The 16,636-nt window shown below is 42.7% G+C and overlaps 1 protein-coding gene across 2 annotated transcripts in view; it reads right to left on the bottom strand.

Annotated features, from left to right (window-relative positions):
- The window catches only part of ZNF827 (zinc finger protein 827), a 199,308-nt gene that overhangs the window by 4,285 nt on the left and 178,387 nt on the right, over positions 1-16,636 (bottom strand). Inside the window, exons 10-14 of one of the 2 annotated variants that reach the window (XM_004378845.2) lie at positions 16,194-16,365; positions 14,313-14,479; positions 3,684-3,875; positions 3,143-3,329; positions 1,128-1,160 (exon numbers count right to left, since the gene is read on the bottom strand). In XM_004378845.2, coding sequence (XP_004378902.1) covers positions 3,148-3,329; positions 3,684-3,875; positions 14,313-14,479; positions 16,194-16,365 — 713 coding nt within the window. In that variant the 3' untranslated portion in view covers positions 1,128-1,160; positions 3,143-3,147. The remainder of the gene's footprint in view (positions 1-1,127; positions 1,161-3,142; positions 3,330-3,683; positions 3,876-14,312; positions 14,480-16,193; positions 16,366-16,636) is intronic. The other variant, XM_012556243.1, reaches the window with a different exon arrangement.

Here is a 16,636-nt window from a genome sequence, read left to right as displayed (position 1 = left end):
CTTCCACCCCACTCCCGTCCCCTCTGAGCCCTCCCCACGCCCCGCCAGACATAGCAGAGGTCTAAACCTCACGACCTCCCCTCTACATGGGAGCAACACAAAGAATCGACTTTTCATGCACCACACCAAGCACACGCAGAAAGGCTAAGAGGTTTTAAAGAACAGCTTATAGGGGGAGAGCTACCTCCAGCAAACAGAAAGTCATAGGGGTCAGAATCGTGCTTATTAAACGGTGGTTAGGATGAGAAGGCCTCTGTGTGTCTCTCTCTGTGTGTGAGCATGAGTGTGTGTACGTGTAAAGCATCCTTGTTCTCTACCAGGAAAGGAGGATACGGACTATGTCAGGGGCAGGGCAGGCAGCCCACCCACTATCCCATCAACTACTAAGGGATAAGGAAGAAGGGAGCTTGAAGACATTAGGACACGATTGTGTCACAGAAATAACAATAATCCAACTGGATCATAAATTCTCAGAGGGCAGGACCATATCTAACATTTCTTTTGTATTCTCTATGGTGCTTGGTAGAGTACTCAGCACTTGGGGAGCACCCAGGAAACACTAATTCAGTATTTGAGTCCTCTCGACACATAGTTTAGGCAGATTCTGGAAGGGCAGATTTTCGACCCGGCTCCATCCCCTCGTTAGGCTCTGGCTGGAAGCTCTGGGACAAAAGCCAGGCCTCTCTGTGCCTCAGTTTCTCTATCCCTTGCATCGAGGATACACTACCACCAACCCTCGAGCTGCCCAGAGGGGTTGGGAGGAGCAGTTGGGGCATGTTTACAAAATCTGCTGGGCTTCTCGCTTAGAAGCTGCTGTGCTTGAGTCAGTGGTTATACGATAGCTGTAGTGTTTGCTCTCTTTACAAGAATGCAAATGCAAAAGTGGCTGCCTCGACTCTTTGGCAGCCGCAGGGCAGGGGCCAAGAGTGCATTGTCCTCTGAGGGTCTGGAGAGGTGTTCAGCAGAGCCCAACACAACCAAGTGCACCGTGCACGGCCTCCTCAGCCAGCGCCAAGCTCGCCGTTAGCCTTTGAACCTCAGCTCACAGAAGAGTGCACACAAGAGAAATGTAAAGCCCATTCCCAGGTCAGGTGCACACACAACCCCTACGCCAAGCTGGGCCTTACCTAGAGGAGTGTGACACTCACCACTGTCCTGAGCTACGGCAAAAGAAAAATAATAGTATAATCTTATTTGATCTGCATTATGAACAGGATATAGAGTACAAGCAGTTCCATCACAGAAAAGCAATTGAGACATCTGCAGTCTGTTTCATTTTAAGGACATTTCTGTGACCCACAGCTCCATCTTTCTTTCACTGCTCAGGCAAAGTGCTAAGGGTTTTCCGTGCTCCCGGGATTTATCTTAAAGACATTCTCTCAGGCAAATTAATTCTCAGAAACGGCAAAGGAAAACAAAACAAAACGAAACAAAGACTCACTGTATAGCCAGAAGGCATTATCAATTTTTTCAAAGTATTCTTCTACTTGGTCATCCTAGAACATAAACTATTACACAGGGGACCGTTAGCACCGCGGGAAGTGGCTGGACTGGCAAAAGCATCAGGTTTCACTGTGCATTCTCCCCAACAGGTTCAGAGGCTCGGGATTTCTCAGGGCCCTGAGGAAAGGCTGACTGGCAAAGCCACGACCGGCAGGTGCCGCAAAGTTAACAGGTGTGACTGGGCAATGGGCACTAGTCTGACCACAGGGAAAAAAAAAACTGTTTTTTATTTTTTATTTTTTTAAAGAGTATATAAATATTTAGAAAGGGACGGGGAGAACAAACCAAATCAAGTTTCCAAATTATCTCTGGCCAGGCATTTCCCTTCTATTGTGTTTTTTGAATTATAACCTCCCGCTTCCCTCAGCTTTCTTACACCCCGCCCCTTCTCCCACCTGAGTGTACCCGAGTGAAACAACATGGAAGTCAATAGTAGGTGCTGCTCCCTAACTCTTCTGTTTGGGCAAGTTTTTGGGGAAGGTCCCCCTGGCCAGGCAGGGGAGCTGATCCTGCACTGCCCAACACCGGGCCCTCAGGGTCCTTCTGGGTCTTTCCATCTGTCACCCACTCAGGAAGGTTATGCTACCTCTCTGGCAGGTTGTGAATTCCAAAGATGAAAGCATTTTAAACCCAAAGTTTTTTTTTTTCTGCATTAAATTAAAAGTAATTTTCCATTCTTTTAATTGTATGATCATTTTAACTAAAAATTAATAGTTAAGGCTTGAAAGTAGCATTGTGTAGCTTTCTGTCTGTGACTGACTACATTATGCGTCTTTCTCTTTACTAGACCATAAGTGCCTAATGAACAGGGATTCTGAATTTAGAATCACTAGGAAGATGATACTCTGATAGTGCTAGGACATAGATTTCCTGAGTGTGGAAATTTTAGTTCATTCTTTGCTTGCCCTTTAGTGCCTATTATCAAGCCAGACACATAGTACGTGTGACAGTAACTGATTGGTCTCACTTGGGACCAGCTGGCTTCTTACAAATACTGGTTAATGATGCTACAGGTTGTCTAGGTCTTTGGGCATCTGAGAATAAGACGTGACTGGCAATGTCAGATCTCATGAAGGGTCAACCAAGGCGATCCCAGTTCTAGTTCCTGGAAAGGTATAAGGAATGCCTTCAGGAAGACATGAGGCACGGGATCTTTGCCTGAGAAACGTTGCCTCTTGCCTATTCAAACTGCCAAGGTTCCCACTTTTAGGGGTGGAGTGGGGATGGGGTGGTTGTCATGCTTATTTAAAAGCTATATGGTAAATCATCTAAAACTAGAGATGGTGAACTGCAGTGACAGTGTAATTAATGATTTACACTTGGGGCACTAACCCGAGTCCATTAATAACATCAAGTCTGAACAAAACCCAACGGTATAGGATGATTCTACCCTTGCAGGCTGAGCTGATCCAACGTATCTTCTTCCCTGCCCTGAATTCCAGGATATCTGTGAAATGGATTCTCCTGCTGAGAACTTCTGTTGACCCCCTGGGGGACAAGTCTAAAGGCAGCAGAGGTACCTAACTTCCTGCATACCAAGCTCTCCCTCTCCAAGACCCCAAAACCTTCAGGGGAGAGGATGGGGCAGGGAAGGGGAAGGGGTGTTTAGTAACAACGCAGTAAAAGGTTCTGTACTTGCTTTCCTTACTTGAGCCCACCGGTGGGGACAGTGTGGCATTTCTTATGCTCCAGCAGCTGTTCGGGGGTCTTCATGAACTTGTGGCACACGTCACACTCAAACATCCGGGTGATGAGGTGTATCTGCAGATGGCGCTCAAACATATTCTTCGTCTTGCAGACAAAGTTGCAAAAAACGCATTCGAACCCTGAAAGGACCGAGGCTGGGTGTACAGGTGCAAGGGGCAGAGAGACGGGAGGGCAGGAGTGGGGCCAAGTTCCTCTTCCTCCCACCCCATGCGTCTACACTCCTCCAGCCATTGATCCCTGCATCTCCGTGTTAAAAGGAGTTAAATGCTTCAGAGTAAGTGTTACCCTCTCCATCCTTCCACCCATATTTGGATGCAAATCAAGCCAAAGGAAATTCAAATTTTAGGTGACGTGTATTACACTGTAACCTGGGCCTAATATCGGCTTTCCAACACCACCTGTCTCGTAGGGCTATTGTCACGCCTGGGTCACCCTAGAGTGAGGAGGGCTGAGCAGGCACATCCACCTCCTACCTTTCTCTGGCTTCTCCTCACTGTTCAGTGAGGACTGGCTCCCAGGCACGACAGAGATGACCAGCAGGTTGTTCCCTCCCTTGTTTTTCTGAGAACCATCTGAGTCGTCTTTGCTGTTGGCCGAATCACTCAGAGCTGAGAGGGAGGATGAAGAGGGGCTGTTTGATTCGCTGGGGGTCTTCCTGTCTTCTCCTGAAAAACAAACATAATCTAGGTCTGCTTATTCAGGGGATGAAAGCCCTCAGAATGACAGTGGTGGTGAAGAGGGGGTATATCACCGATGCACTGTAATTTGGGGAGCACAAGACCAAGTTTTCCAACTCCCCGAATTCCAGGTCCCGGTGCACCTATGGTGATAATACCTATGGTACTTGAGGCCGAGAGCAAGCATGCATTTACTCGACAAATGTTCACTGAGGTCTCACAATAATTACAGTAAAATGACAATAGCTAAAATGTACTGAACATGTAACCAAGTTCCAGGAACTATGTTATACTTTAACTGCATTATCTCATTTTATTCTAGGAGGGACAATTATTATCGCCCCCATTATACAGATGAAAGGAGCCCTGGTGGTGCAGTGGTTAAGCGCTCAGCTGCTAACCAAAAGGTCGGTGGTTCAAACCCACCAGCCACTCCATGGTAGAAAGATATGGTAGTCTGCTTTTGTAAAGAATACAGCCTTGAAAACCCTATGGGGGGGGGGGCAGTTCTACCCCATCCTATAGGGTTGCTATGAGTTGGAATCAGCTCGATGGCACATGGCAACAACATCATACAGGTGAGGTAACAGAGGCACAGAGAGGTTAACCTGGCCGAGGAAGTGGTAAAGCAGCGATGTGAGCCCAGGTGGTCTGACTCTGTAACCCATGCTCTTCTCCGTGCACTGGACTACCTCCCTGTACCCTCAAAGTGGAGGAAACATGTCAATGGGCCATTAAAATCTAGTGTCAGGAGACTTCTGCTTCCACTCAAGTGGAGTATCAGGGGCTCAATTTATCCTTCTTACTGAAACAACTAAAAAACCAGACAAACTGTATCAGTGTTTTTCACAGTGTTGGACAGCAGGCAGTGAAGAAGAGTGACCCCTAAGTGACGGGACAAGAGGTGAGCCTTCTGACGGCCCAGCTTACTGCCCTGAGAGTCTCCAGCCTGCAGTGCAGAGAGGAGCCCGATAGACTCCTTGAGTTGAGGAAACAGCTGAGGGTGTAAGGACTTCGACATGGCTGGACTGTGCAGGACAGAGTGCTGGAGAGGAGACAGCAGCACAGAGAAAGACCTCCAAAGACCCACAGAGGGTCCCTCTACAGTATTCAGCAGAGTATGAATCAGAACATGTGTGTCAAGAAACTATCCAAGGTGAAGAAAACATTATTTCAAAGGCTTAGACAATAGTGCCTGGCACATAGACAGGGCCACAAGGAGTGCCGGTTTCCACTAGCCAGATTGGAAAAACTCACAATTCAGGGGCAGTGGATAGAAAACTCAGGAAGGTCTTTTAATAGTGGGTAATAATTAGCCCTAGAGGGAGCACTGTTCCGGACCTGCCCAACAAATTATAAAAGCAAGACTCAAAGGACCAAAGTTTCCAAATAACCACATCCTAGAACAAAGATCAAGAATATTTATAGGAATATAAAACATCCAGCACCAAACAAGGTAAAATCACAATGGCTGGCACAAAACAAAAATTATCACCCATGCAAAGAAGCAAGAAGAGCACCCCAAATGAGGAGAATAATCAACCAATCAAAACTGACCCAGAACTGACAGAGATGTTAGAATTTGTAGACAGGGACATTAAAAAAGTCATTATAACTGTACTGTCTATGTTCAAAAAGGTAAGCAGAGAAAAGCAAAATATAAAAAAAGACCCAAATCAAAGTTCTAGAGATATGAACTACAACGGCTGAGATGAAAAACACACTGGATGGGGTTTTACTGGCAGTTCAGACACGCAAAAGGAGAGATCAGTGCATCTGAAGATAATAGCAATACAAAGTACCCAAGATGAAACACACAGACAAAAAAAGAATTACTAAAAATAAAGAGACTATCAGTGAGCTGTGGGATGCCTTCAGTCAGCTTAATATGAGTTTTACTGGAGCCCTGGCTGTTGGAGGGGGAAAATAGGAAGAAAAATTGAAATGGCCAAAAATTTTCCAAATTTGAGGAAAATCCTAAACTGATAGATCCAAGAAGCTCAAGGAACATGAAGCAGAAGAGACACGAAGAAAACGGCACCAAGGGATGTCCTAATTGAAATTTCAAAATGCTAATAAAAAGAAAATCTTAAAAGCTGCCAGAGGAAAAAAGACATTTATGGGCAGAGAAACAAGATATGGATGACAGCAGATTTCTCATTAGAAACAATGTAGGTGAGAAGACAGTGGAGTGACATTTTTAAGGCACTGAAAGAAAAAATTGTCAACCTGAAATTCTGTACCCAGTGAAAATACCTCAAAAACAAAGGCAAAATTAAAAGAAAAGCTGAAATTAAAAAGCTGTAAGTATTTATCACCAGCAGACCCACAATATACGAAATGTTAAAAGAAACCCTGCAGGCAGAAGGAAAATGACACCAGATATAAAAATGGATATACGAAAAGAATGAAGAACATCAGAAATGATAATTACTACATGGGTAAATATGTGATTTTTTCCTAATGTTTAAATCTCTTTAAAAGGTAATAAAAATAATTTTATTTAAACAAAATTAATAACAACATATTGTAGGGTTTATAACATATGTATGAGTAAAATGTATGACAACATTTTCTACAGAAAAGAATGAAGAGCATCAGAAATGATAATTACTACATAAGTAAATATGTGGTTTCCTCCTAATATTTAAATCTCTTTAAAAGCTAATAAAAATAAATTTTTTAAACAAAATCAATAATAATGTAAGGTTTATAACATGGATAAGTAAAATGTATGACAACAGTTTCTACAGAAAAGAATGACAAGCACAAGAAATGATAATTACTACATAGGTAAATATGTGATTTTTTCCTAATATTTAAATCTCTTTAAAAGCTAATAAAAATAAATTGTTAAAAATATCAATAATAATGTATTGTAGAGTTTATAACATATGTATAAGTAAAATGTATGACAATATCACCATAAAGGCAGGAAGGGGAGAAATGGAAGTAAGGTTCTTATACTACATGTGAAGTACACTGAAAGTATACTGCAGTACATTAAAGATGTATATTATAAACCTTAAATAACTGGATAGCTATACCTTGTTCACTGGTCAGATGACTCAGTATTGTTAAGATGTTCATTCTCCCCAAACTGACCTATAGATTCAATGTAATCTCATACTATTAGGTTAGAATAAAAAATACAGGGAAAATGTTCTTTCAGTTTCTTTTAAATCAATTAAGCAAGCTAGTGATTGTAAACTCTAGGAACTTTTTACTTTTAGAAGATTAAACAGTAAATCATGTATGTAGGCATAAAATGTGACTTTCTGCAAAGTCACAGCCTTGAAAACCATATGAAGCAGTTCTACTCTGCACACTTGGCGTTGCCATGAGGCAGAATCAACTAGCTGGAAACCAGTAACAACATAACAGTTGTTAACAGTGAGTTACATCTAGAGTGTGGAATCATTTGCATTATATTTGTCTGTTTTCTTTTATTTGGCTTTCACATTCTCCTACAGTGACCAAGAACTACTTGTGCAATTGAAAGTGGTTTTTAAGAAGAAAAAGAAAAAATACATATATCTACTTATAAAGTTTTCAAATCTCATTCCCATCAGAAAGACGCCTACGTCCAGGGCATGCAACTCTTACTTCACAACATAATTTTTCAAATTTTGTTCCTATCAGAACTGAGCTAGGTTCCTGGACAAACAGCAAGTGACCTCACTTACGGAGACGGAACATGACTTTTTAATAGCATAGTCCCCCCTTGATACAAGGCAGCTTTGTTAAAGTTAGTACCACTACTGTCAGCCCCTTATCTAAACACTTAACCAACTGTGGACAAATGGGCCATTTTTAATGGGGCCCTGAATCCCTGATATTGCTTGCTTCCCCAAATCCATCTTCTAAGACCGGTCTCACCAACAGGACATTACAAGTGATTACTTTAGTTTTTAATATTTAACATATTCGTTTTAATTATTGTCTTTAAAAATAGATTTAAGTGCCCTCAGGCTTAAGGCACTGGGCAGAACTACTTAAATCAATAAATTTATAAATATACAGGGACCCAGGTCAGTCACTTTGTGATACAGTATGGGAAAATAGTCCAGCTTGCCTGATGTGTAATCCTGAGCCCAAACAGCCTCCCCTACTTTCAGTCCTCATCTTCTTTGGCTCTATCTGTAGGGAGTGAGCCTGGGGGCTCTTACCAACTAAATCCAAGGCTAACTATAGTCCCAGTGGCCAATTATTTTCAAGATCACAAAGATTCTTGGTGAAGGACACCTGTGCATCGGTACAGTCACCTCATGCATCAAGACAGCCAAGTGAAGAAAACCTAAAATAAAAACTTAGATATTTTATGATTAAAAAAACAAAACAAAACAAAACAAAATCGAGACCACAAAGTATGAGTGATCATCTTGCTGCCTCAATACAAACATTGCTACATTTTTGGTGTACTTTTTTTCCCCATTTTTTAAGAAGCAAGCATCTATTTTTTAATTGTTGCTATTAATTGCATAGTGGTTAAGAATGAGGACTTTAGATCCAGAATAGCTGGATCTGAAATCTCACCTGTGCCACTTAGTAGCCATGTGACTTTGGACGAGGCACTTAACTCAGTGCCTCAACTATCTGAACAATAAAATGGGGATAATGTCAGCACCTGCCTCATATGGCCACTGTGCTGACTAAATGAGTTTTTATATGTAAAGCAGTAAGAACAATGCCTGGCACGTGGTAAGCATTCTAATAATACTGTTATTACTATCAACATTTTCCCATGTTGTTTTATATACCATGTGCCTGGCACATAGTTGGCTCTCAAAAAGTATTTATAAAAATATTTATGAATTAATTATATTAAATGATGGTATTATTTCTGTTGAGTGGGATTTATCATACTCAGATATTTCCTTGAAATTAAAATTTAAGTTAAAATAAGCATTCCACTGGTTGAATCTTTTCCCAACAGATAAATTCCTGGAAGCAGGATTACTGAGTCAAAGGGCATTACATTTTTAAGCCTTTAGGAATATACTGCCTAATTAGTTTCCCAAGAGTTTTTCACCATTTTGCAAGGCCACGGCAATGTATGAGTATTGGTATTACCCCAGCAACAGTGGGTAATACAATAGAACAGTCTCCTAACGTAACAGGTGAAACATAAGCCACTCCTGAGTTTTAATTTGATTGCCAATGAGGTTAAACATCTTTTCCTTATGTTTAGTTTTATTTCTTTTATTGTGAATTGACTGTTATTCTTTGCAAATTCTTAGATTAGAAGCCTAAAGTTTTTCTTACCAGTTGATAAGAATTTTCTATTAAACATTATTAACCTTTTGCCATTTTTACAAACACATTTCTTCAAACTGTTTTTTTTTTTTTTTTAGTTTTCGTCTCTTTTCTTGTGCGAACAGAAGAATGTGTCAAATTGCTCCATCTTTTCCTTTGTGATTTCTCATTTCACACTTTTACAAATCCTTGTCACTCTGTACAGTTAACAAATATTCTATTTTCTTCTAGCTTTTCTAGGGCTGATTTGGTTACAGGGGCTTTTTATTTCATTTGGAACTTCTTCTGGTGTTGGTGTGAGGCAAGGTATTGATGGTTTATTTCCCATATAGCTATTCAGATTCCTCTCATTCGTTGCAATGCTTCAAAATTGCAGCAAAATTTGCATTGCAGAAGTCACAAGCACCAAAGCGAATATTTTTCCTTTGCTGATGTTCTCTGCAGGGACAAGGAGTCAGGGAGTGGGAGAAAGGGGCCAAAGAGAAATCACTATGAAGAGACACCCCGACAGGGGACAGTTACCAGGCACCTCCTAAGCGCCCCATTCACAAGTAGGCCCTGGGTTAAGAGTAACTGGTAAGCAAGTGTGAGAAAGCATCTGAGTTCCATGGGAGGCTAAAGAAAAATTTGCTGTGTTGAATAAAGCTCACTATATAGATCCCAATGTCACTTAGGTAACAAGAAACTGCACTGCGTATTTCCTAGGGTACTGAGATAAAAGGCTGAAAATAACAATGTGCATTTTCCTGAAACAGATAAATCAAATTAAGAACCAGAGTCACTGAATTAAGGAATCTTAGGCCTCTAGGGCATCTCCTGCTTGTTTTTAAAAAACCAGAATGGAGATTCAGAGAAGTTAAAACAGTTCTGACACTCACAGTGCTATTTATGGTTAACACTGGGTCTGGAACTCAGGTCTAGAACTCAACATATCTTTTCCTCCATACAAAGTAATTTCTTCCAAATGATTATGTAAATAAGTCAATACACTGTAAGCATCGAGGCTATGACCATGCCTGAGTAATTTTCTTAACCGAGCACGTACACATGTGAGTAGATGAGCTTGTACACATATATTCACTCACTGAGTGAACATTTGCTCTCTAGGGGTTAGGGGCTGTTCTAGGCGCTGGCAGTGTAGTAGTGACTTCGACAGTCAAGCTCCCTATGCTTAGAAATAAACGTTTACGGAGCCCTGGTGGTGCAGTGGTTAAGAGCCACGACTGCTAGCCAAAACGGCAGTTTGAATCCACCAGCCGCTCCTTGGAAACCCTATGGGGCAGTTCTGCTCTGTCCTATAGGGTCACTATGAGTCAGAATCGACTCAATGGCAATGGGTTTTTTTTGTTGCTGTTATACGTTGTATAACCTACTAATTGCTGTTTATATCATAACTTTGAAATGATACAGCTTATTAACTTATAAGTTTAGACTGACATAGTTTGTATCAAATTCAAACACCTCAAAACATCAGCTAACTACAGGAAACCCTGGCTTTGAGACCATTAACTTATAACAGGGGTCAGCAAACTACACTCTAGGGCCAATTCTGGCCTTCTATTTTTGTAAATAAAGTTTTATTGGAATATTGGCACACCCATTAATTTACGTATGGCCTGTGGCTACCCAAGGGCAGAGCTGAGCAGTAGTGATGGAGACTGTATGGCCTATAAGCCTAAAATATTTTCTTGCTGTTGTTAGTTGTCATCAAGTCGATTCTGACTCAAGGCGACCCCATGTGTGCAGAGCAGAACTGCTCTGCAGGGTTTTCATGGCTGTGACCTTTTGGAAGCAAATCACCAGACTTGTCTTCTGAGGCGCCTCTGAGTGGGTTTGAACTGCCAACCTTTCGGCTAGTACTTGACTGTTTAATTGTTTGCACCACCCAGAGACTCCAAAATATTTATTACCTGGCCCTCTTAAAAAGAAATGGCTGCCCCTAAAACTACTGCCCTGAGATAAAGTTTAAACCTTAAACCATAAATATTCCCCAAAATCTTCTTAAAACCAAATAACAGTTTAGCTTAACTAGTAAATGACTGCTTTGAGCCTTGCGCTTTTTTAAGATCTGTCTATATGGGATCAGACGGACAACAGCAACTCGAAAGATTAGATAGGAACCTTAGGGGGCAGTGAGTTTATGTTAAGGGGGGAGGAACAACTTGGAAAACGAAAGTGAGAATGGCTGCACAACTTGAAGAATGTAATCAATGTCATTAAATTGTATACATAGAAACTGTTGAATTGGTGTATGTTCTGCTGTGTATATTCTCAACAACAAAAATAAGTTATTAAAAAAAATAAGTCATTTGCCAATCCTTGACTTATAAGGTAAGCTATAACCTTATTTCGTAACAGTTGCATTAAAGCCTTTGTCTTAGTCATCTAGTGCTGCTGTAACAGAAATACCACAAGAAGATGGCTTTGACAAACAGAAGTTTATTCTCTCACAGTCTAGTAGGCTAGAAGTTCAAATTCAGGGCGTCAGCTCCAGGCGAAGCCTTTCTCTCCGTGTCAGGTCTGGAGGAAGGTCCTTCTCATCAATCTTCCCCCGTACTAGCAGCTTCTCCGTACAGGAACTCCAGATCTAACGGATGGGCTCTGCTCCTGGTGCTTCTTTCTTGGTGGTATGAGGTCCCCACTCTCTGCTTGCTTCCCTTTCCTTTTATCTCTTGTAAGATAAAAGGTGTCGCAGGCCACACCCCAGGGAAACTCCCTTTACACTAGATCAGGGATGTGACCTCAGTAAGGGTGTTACAATCCCACCCTTTAACATAAAATTACAATCACAGAATGGAGAACAACCACACAATACTGGGAATCATGGCCTAAGCAAGTTGACATATTTTTGGGGGACACAATTCAATCCATGACAGCCTTCTACAGCATTAAAGAAATTTCTTAATGTATTTGACTCTTGGCTCTCTACTAACAAATAAGACCATTCTCCCCTGCTCAACAAGGAGCCCCGCCACTTCAGAGGGAGTGATACCTTCGCTGTGTTTCCTGTGACAATCAGGAGGTGAATGTATTTGCAATGGTTGGTTGTGAACGTAAAGTTTCCTTGGATGACAAATAATCAAATGATATTACAAATCCGAAGTCTTTCCAGTCATTATGGTTTCTATGGTTTCTTTGAGGTGGGGGGGTAGGGAGCTGTGGAGCAGGGAGGAAGGAAGGTGTTCTGCTGGGTTCAAGCACCCTTTGGGGCGGAGAAGGTTACAAAAAGAGGGGTGTAGCAGAAGAGATAAAAAGAGTATCTGAAGAGCCAGTGGAAATGGAAGAGAACCTGGCCTTTTCCTCCATTAGCCACCCCACAAATGCTGAATTTAATTTGTCATCAGCGTGGGCTTCCCAACTCACCTGCTGCCCACAGTGCTAATGTGGTTATGGTCAGACAACCGACTGTAAAAATGGCACCTTCTCACTCAGCAAAACGGCTCTCTGCGGACCTCCAAGTCATATCTGCTCAATTTACTGACTAAAACAAGCTTTTATTGCTGTTGGCACCGTGGAGCCAGAGAAGCTCAGATAGATCCTCCTCGGCCTGCACATCGTCAGCATAACTGTCAAAGAAATTCCCCGTCCAGGGGCTTCCAAGTGCCGATGATGTGAGGGGCTGACCCAACACCGAGGGCTGGCCGTTAGCGGCATCAGCTCTCAACGTGTATGTCCTGCAAATGCAGGGGAAGCGCATCCTCATTCTCACTTAATGACTCCATGCCGTGTCATTTGTAACCATCACTTGTGAGAGTACAATTGCAACATGAAGTCAAAATGTCAACATCATTAAATGGAAGAAGTTATCCAGAATGGTAAGAGGCTTAAAGGAAAAGGGAGCCTTGGCAAAGTCTTGACCATAGCCTACCAACTGACTGAATTGTTTAAGGAGAATCTTGTTTTTTCTCCCCGACGAGCATACATGGCATGTGTCATTATGGAGAGTGTCAAGGCTGCAGATTCGAGAGAGGGGAACAGAACTTCTAGAAATGGGTGTGCAGAGCCTGGGAAGAGCAACACAGGAAGGTTCAAACCTCTGCCAAGTGGTCAGCGTTGCATGAAGCTGTCAGAACAGCAATGACACAGCAAGAAGGCTCTGGAATTAAAACGGATCTGGTCTGAGCTTCCGTACTTACGCCCTAGTTGTGTGACCTTGGACAGATTGCCTCACCTGTTAAGCCTAGTTTCTCCACCTATATAGTGGGATATGGACCAATAAACAACATCATGACTCATGAAGAAAAGATTGACATTTCAACGATTTCATTCTACTTGGATCAAAAATCAACATCTATGGAAGCAGCAGTCAAGAGATCAAACGACATGTTGCAGGTCACTTGGATGACTAAGGTGCATCTGACTCAAGCCATGGTCTTTTCAATTGCCTCATACGCATGCGAAAGCTCAACAATGAAAAAGGAAGCAGAAGAAGAATGGATGGCAAAGAATACTGAATATATACTGTGGACTGGCAGAAAAACAAACAAATTAGTCATAGAATACAACCAGAATGTTCCTTAGAAGGGAGGATGGTGAGATTTTGGCTCATTTACCTTGGACATGTCATCAAGAAAGACCAATTGCCAGAAAAGAACATCACAGTTGGTAAAGCAGAGAGTCAGTGAAAATGAGGGAAACCTTCAATGAGATGGATTGACGTAACAGCCACAACAATGGACTGAAACATATCAACAATCATAAAGATGGTACAGGACTGGGCAATGTTTTGTTCTGTTATACTTAAGGTCGCATGAGTTGGAGCTCACTTGACAGCAACTAACAACAACATGGTGTGATAATAATAGTGTTTACCTCAGAGGGTCGTTATGAGGCTTAAATGAGATACAGCATGTAAAGGCACAAGCTTAATGGGTGCTACCTATGATGATGAGGAAGAGAACCAGGATGAGGAACAAGCAAACAGCCCAGCACCTCTCAACTGCATGTGAGCCTATGGCCTTTCAGATCAGCGAGGCCCAAGCTGTACCTGACAATGGCACTGTGGCTAAAGGAAAATGTGGTGCTGCTACCCTGGGAAGGTCCTTCCTTCTGCGGAGGGAAACTCTGATGTCTCACAGAGGTGAGGAGGCTTCTGCCAAGTGGGCAGACACTCTAGGATGGCAGGGGATAGAGGAGAGCAAGGCGAGGAGGATGGGCAGGAGGGGTCACCTGTGTGCTTGGTGCCGATGTGAGCCTTTATCTCTGCTTCCTCCATGGTGACGAAGTCACAGGCAGTGCAGCAGATGGAAAACATCCACTGCTCCTTGTCCACGTGGAGCGACATGTGGCTGACAAACTGGACATTGAGCTCAGTTTCAAATCCACACACATGACAACTACAGGAGAGAATGAAAGAAAAGAGGGGGGCAGAGGAGAGTCATATGTACTTCAAACATAGGCTATCCGTTTTTGTGCAGGACACTCAGAAAACTGGAGTTGCACAAACATTCTTCTCCTCCCCCAAAAGGCTTCGCACTAGAAAATTCTGCTTGCTGGTACGCCTTGGAAGTGGACACCATGCCAAAGAGATTAAGTGCTGGCATAATGTAACAATCCCATACATGCTATAATGATACAAAATAATCATAAAGTTAATTAAAAACTACAGAATCCAGATGCTGCACATCACCTAACTGATTCCTTTGGGCAAAGAGATGCAGCGCAGCCTTGCCAAGATACTTAGTGGTGCTGGTACACTGATAAACCCGGAGTGCTCCACACACCCCAGGAGCCTCTGTCAGGCTCTGGAATCCTTCCTGTGCAGGAATGGAGACACACAAGGTCATCGTATGGCACTCTGAGCAAGAGCCAGCTGCACTTGTGACAATTCCTGATAGAAGCTACCCTTCCATAGAGACATTCTGTGCGAAAGCAAGTCTCCACAATATATGCAGCATATCGCTAGGGCAAGAATCAGGAGAGAGGCTGAAACTTGAGGTTTTCTAACAACAAAAGTAAATACTGATTTATAGTTGACTATGGAGTCCCTGGAGCCCTGGTGGCACAGTGGTTAAGTGCTCAGCTGCTAACCAAAATATCAGCAGTTCGAATCCACCAGCTGCTTCTTGGAAACCCTATGGGGCAGTTCTACTCTGTCCTATACGGTTTCTATGAGTCAGAATCAACTCAACAGCAATGAGTTTGTTTGTTTGTTTGTTTGTTTTTTAAGGAGCATTGGTGGTGCAATGGTTAAGTGCTCTGCTGCTAACTGAAAGGTCACTGGTTTGAACCTACCAGCGGAAGAAAGATGTGGCAGTCTGCTCTCATAAAGATTATAGCCTTAGAAACCCTATGGGGGCAGTTCTGCTCTGTCCTACCGAGTTGCTACGAATCGAAGTCAACTTGACGGCGATGGGTTTGGTCTTGTTTGGCTCTGGAGTCCCTGGGTAGCACAAATGGTTAATGTGCACAGTTGCTAACTGAAAGGCTGGATGCTTAAGTCCACCCAGAGGTGTCTCGGAAGAAAAGCCTGGCGATCTACTTCTGAAAGATCAGCCATTGAAAACCCTATGGAGCACAGTTCTACTCTGACATACATGGGGTAGCCATGAGTTGGAGCTGACTTGATGGCAGTTGATAAATGGAAGAAAAACATAAGATTCCAGGCACTAAAGAACAACACAACCAAGGGAAAATATGTAATGTTTTCTGGGCTAGTTTGTCAGGGTTCTAAGATTTATTTTTCCTAGCTTTCCATCCCCCCGCCCCCCAATTCCTAGGAAGCAGATAGGTGCTCAGTTACAATGCTTGGGAGCTTTCCAGGTGCACAGACTTAAAGCTAATCATCTCCAGAGCCCTGCCACTCCCTGGAGCTCCACCCCAGAGCCACCTACAAGACCATTTCGCTTTCAATTAATTCTACTAGGACACCCAAGCCAAGAGCTGAGTCAGTGCAACTGCAGGGTTCAATGTAAGCAAAGAAAACATTAAAAAGGAAGTTCAGCATTATGATTGAGAAAAGGGCCTCGTTACATATGTCCCTAGCAGACAGGTAGAGAATTTTCAAGTAAGGAGTTTGAGAAATGTGGACCAGAGTGTTCCACAACTCACCTGTAGTAGTAAGGGTGTTTCTTCCCATCACTGCCTTCAGAGGTGACGGCGCTGACAATGTCCTCAGTGTCTGTACTCACCAGCTTCACAGAATGGACCGTTAGGTGCTGGTTCAGGTTTGCACGGCACTTAGCAGCATAGGGGCACAAATGGCATTTGTATTTTCTTTCTTCTGGGGGAAAAAAAGAACAGGAAAAAACCCAAACCATTTGTCATGGATTGAATTATGTCCCCCAAAAAATGTGTGTATCAATTTGGCTGGGCCATGATTCCCAGAATTGTGTGGTTGGCCTCCATTTTGTGATTGTAATTTTATGTTAAAGCAGATTAGGGTGGGATTGTAACACCACCCTTACCCAGGTCACATCCCTGATCCAACGTAAAGGGAGTTTCCCTGGGGTGCGGCATGGACCACCTTTTATCTCACAAGAGATAAAAGGAAA

Source organism: Trichechus manatus, unplaced genomic scaffold, assembly GCF_000243295.1.
Source record: "Trichechus manatus latirostris isolate Lorelei unplaced genomic scaffold, TriManLat1.0 scaffold00059, whole genome shotgun sequence".
In the NCBI taxonomy this organism is placed as follows: Eukaryota; Metazoa; Chordata; class Mammalia; order Sirenia; family Trichechidae; genus Trichechus; species Trichechus manatus.
This window is presented reverse-complemented; position numbering and strand designations above follow the sequence as displayed.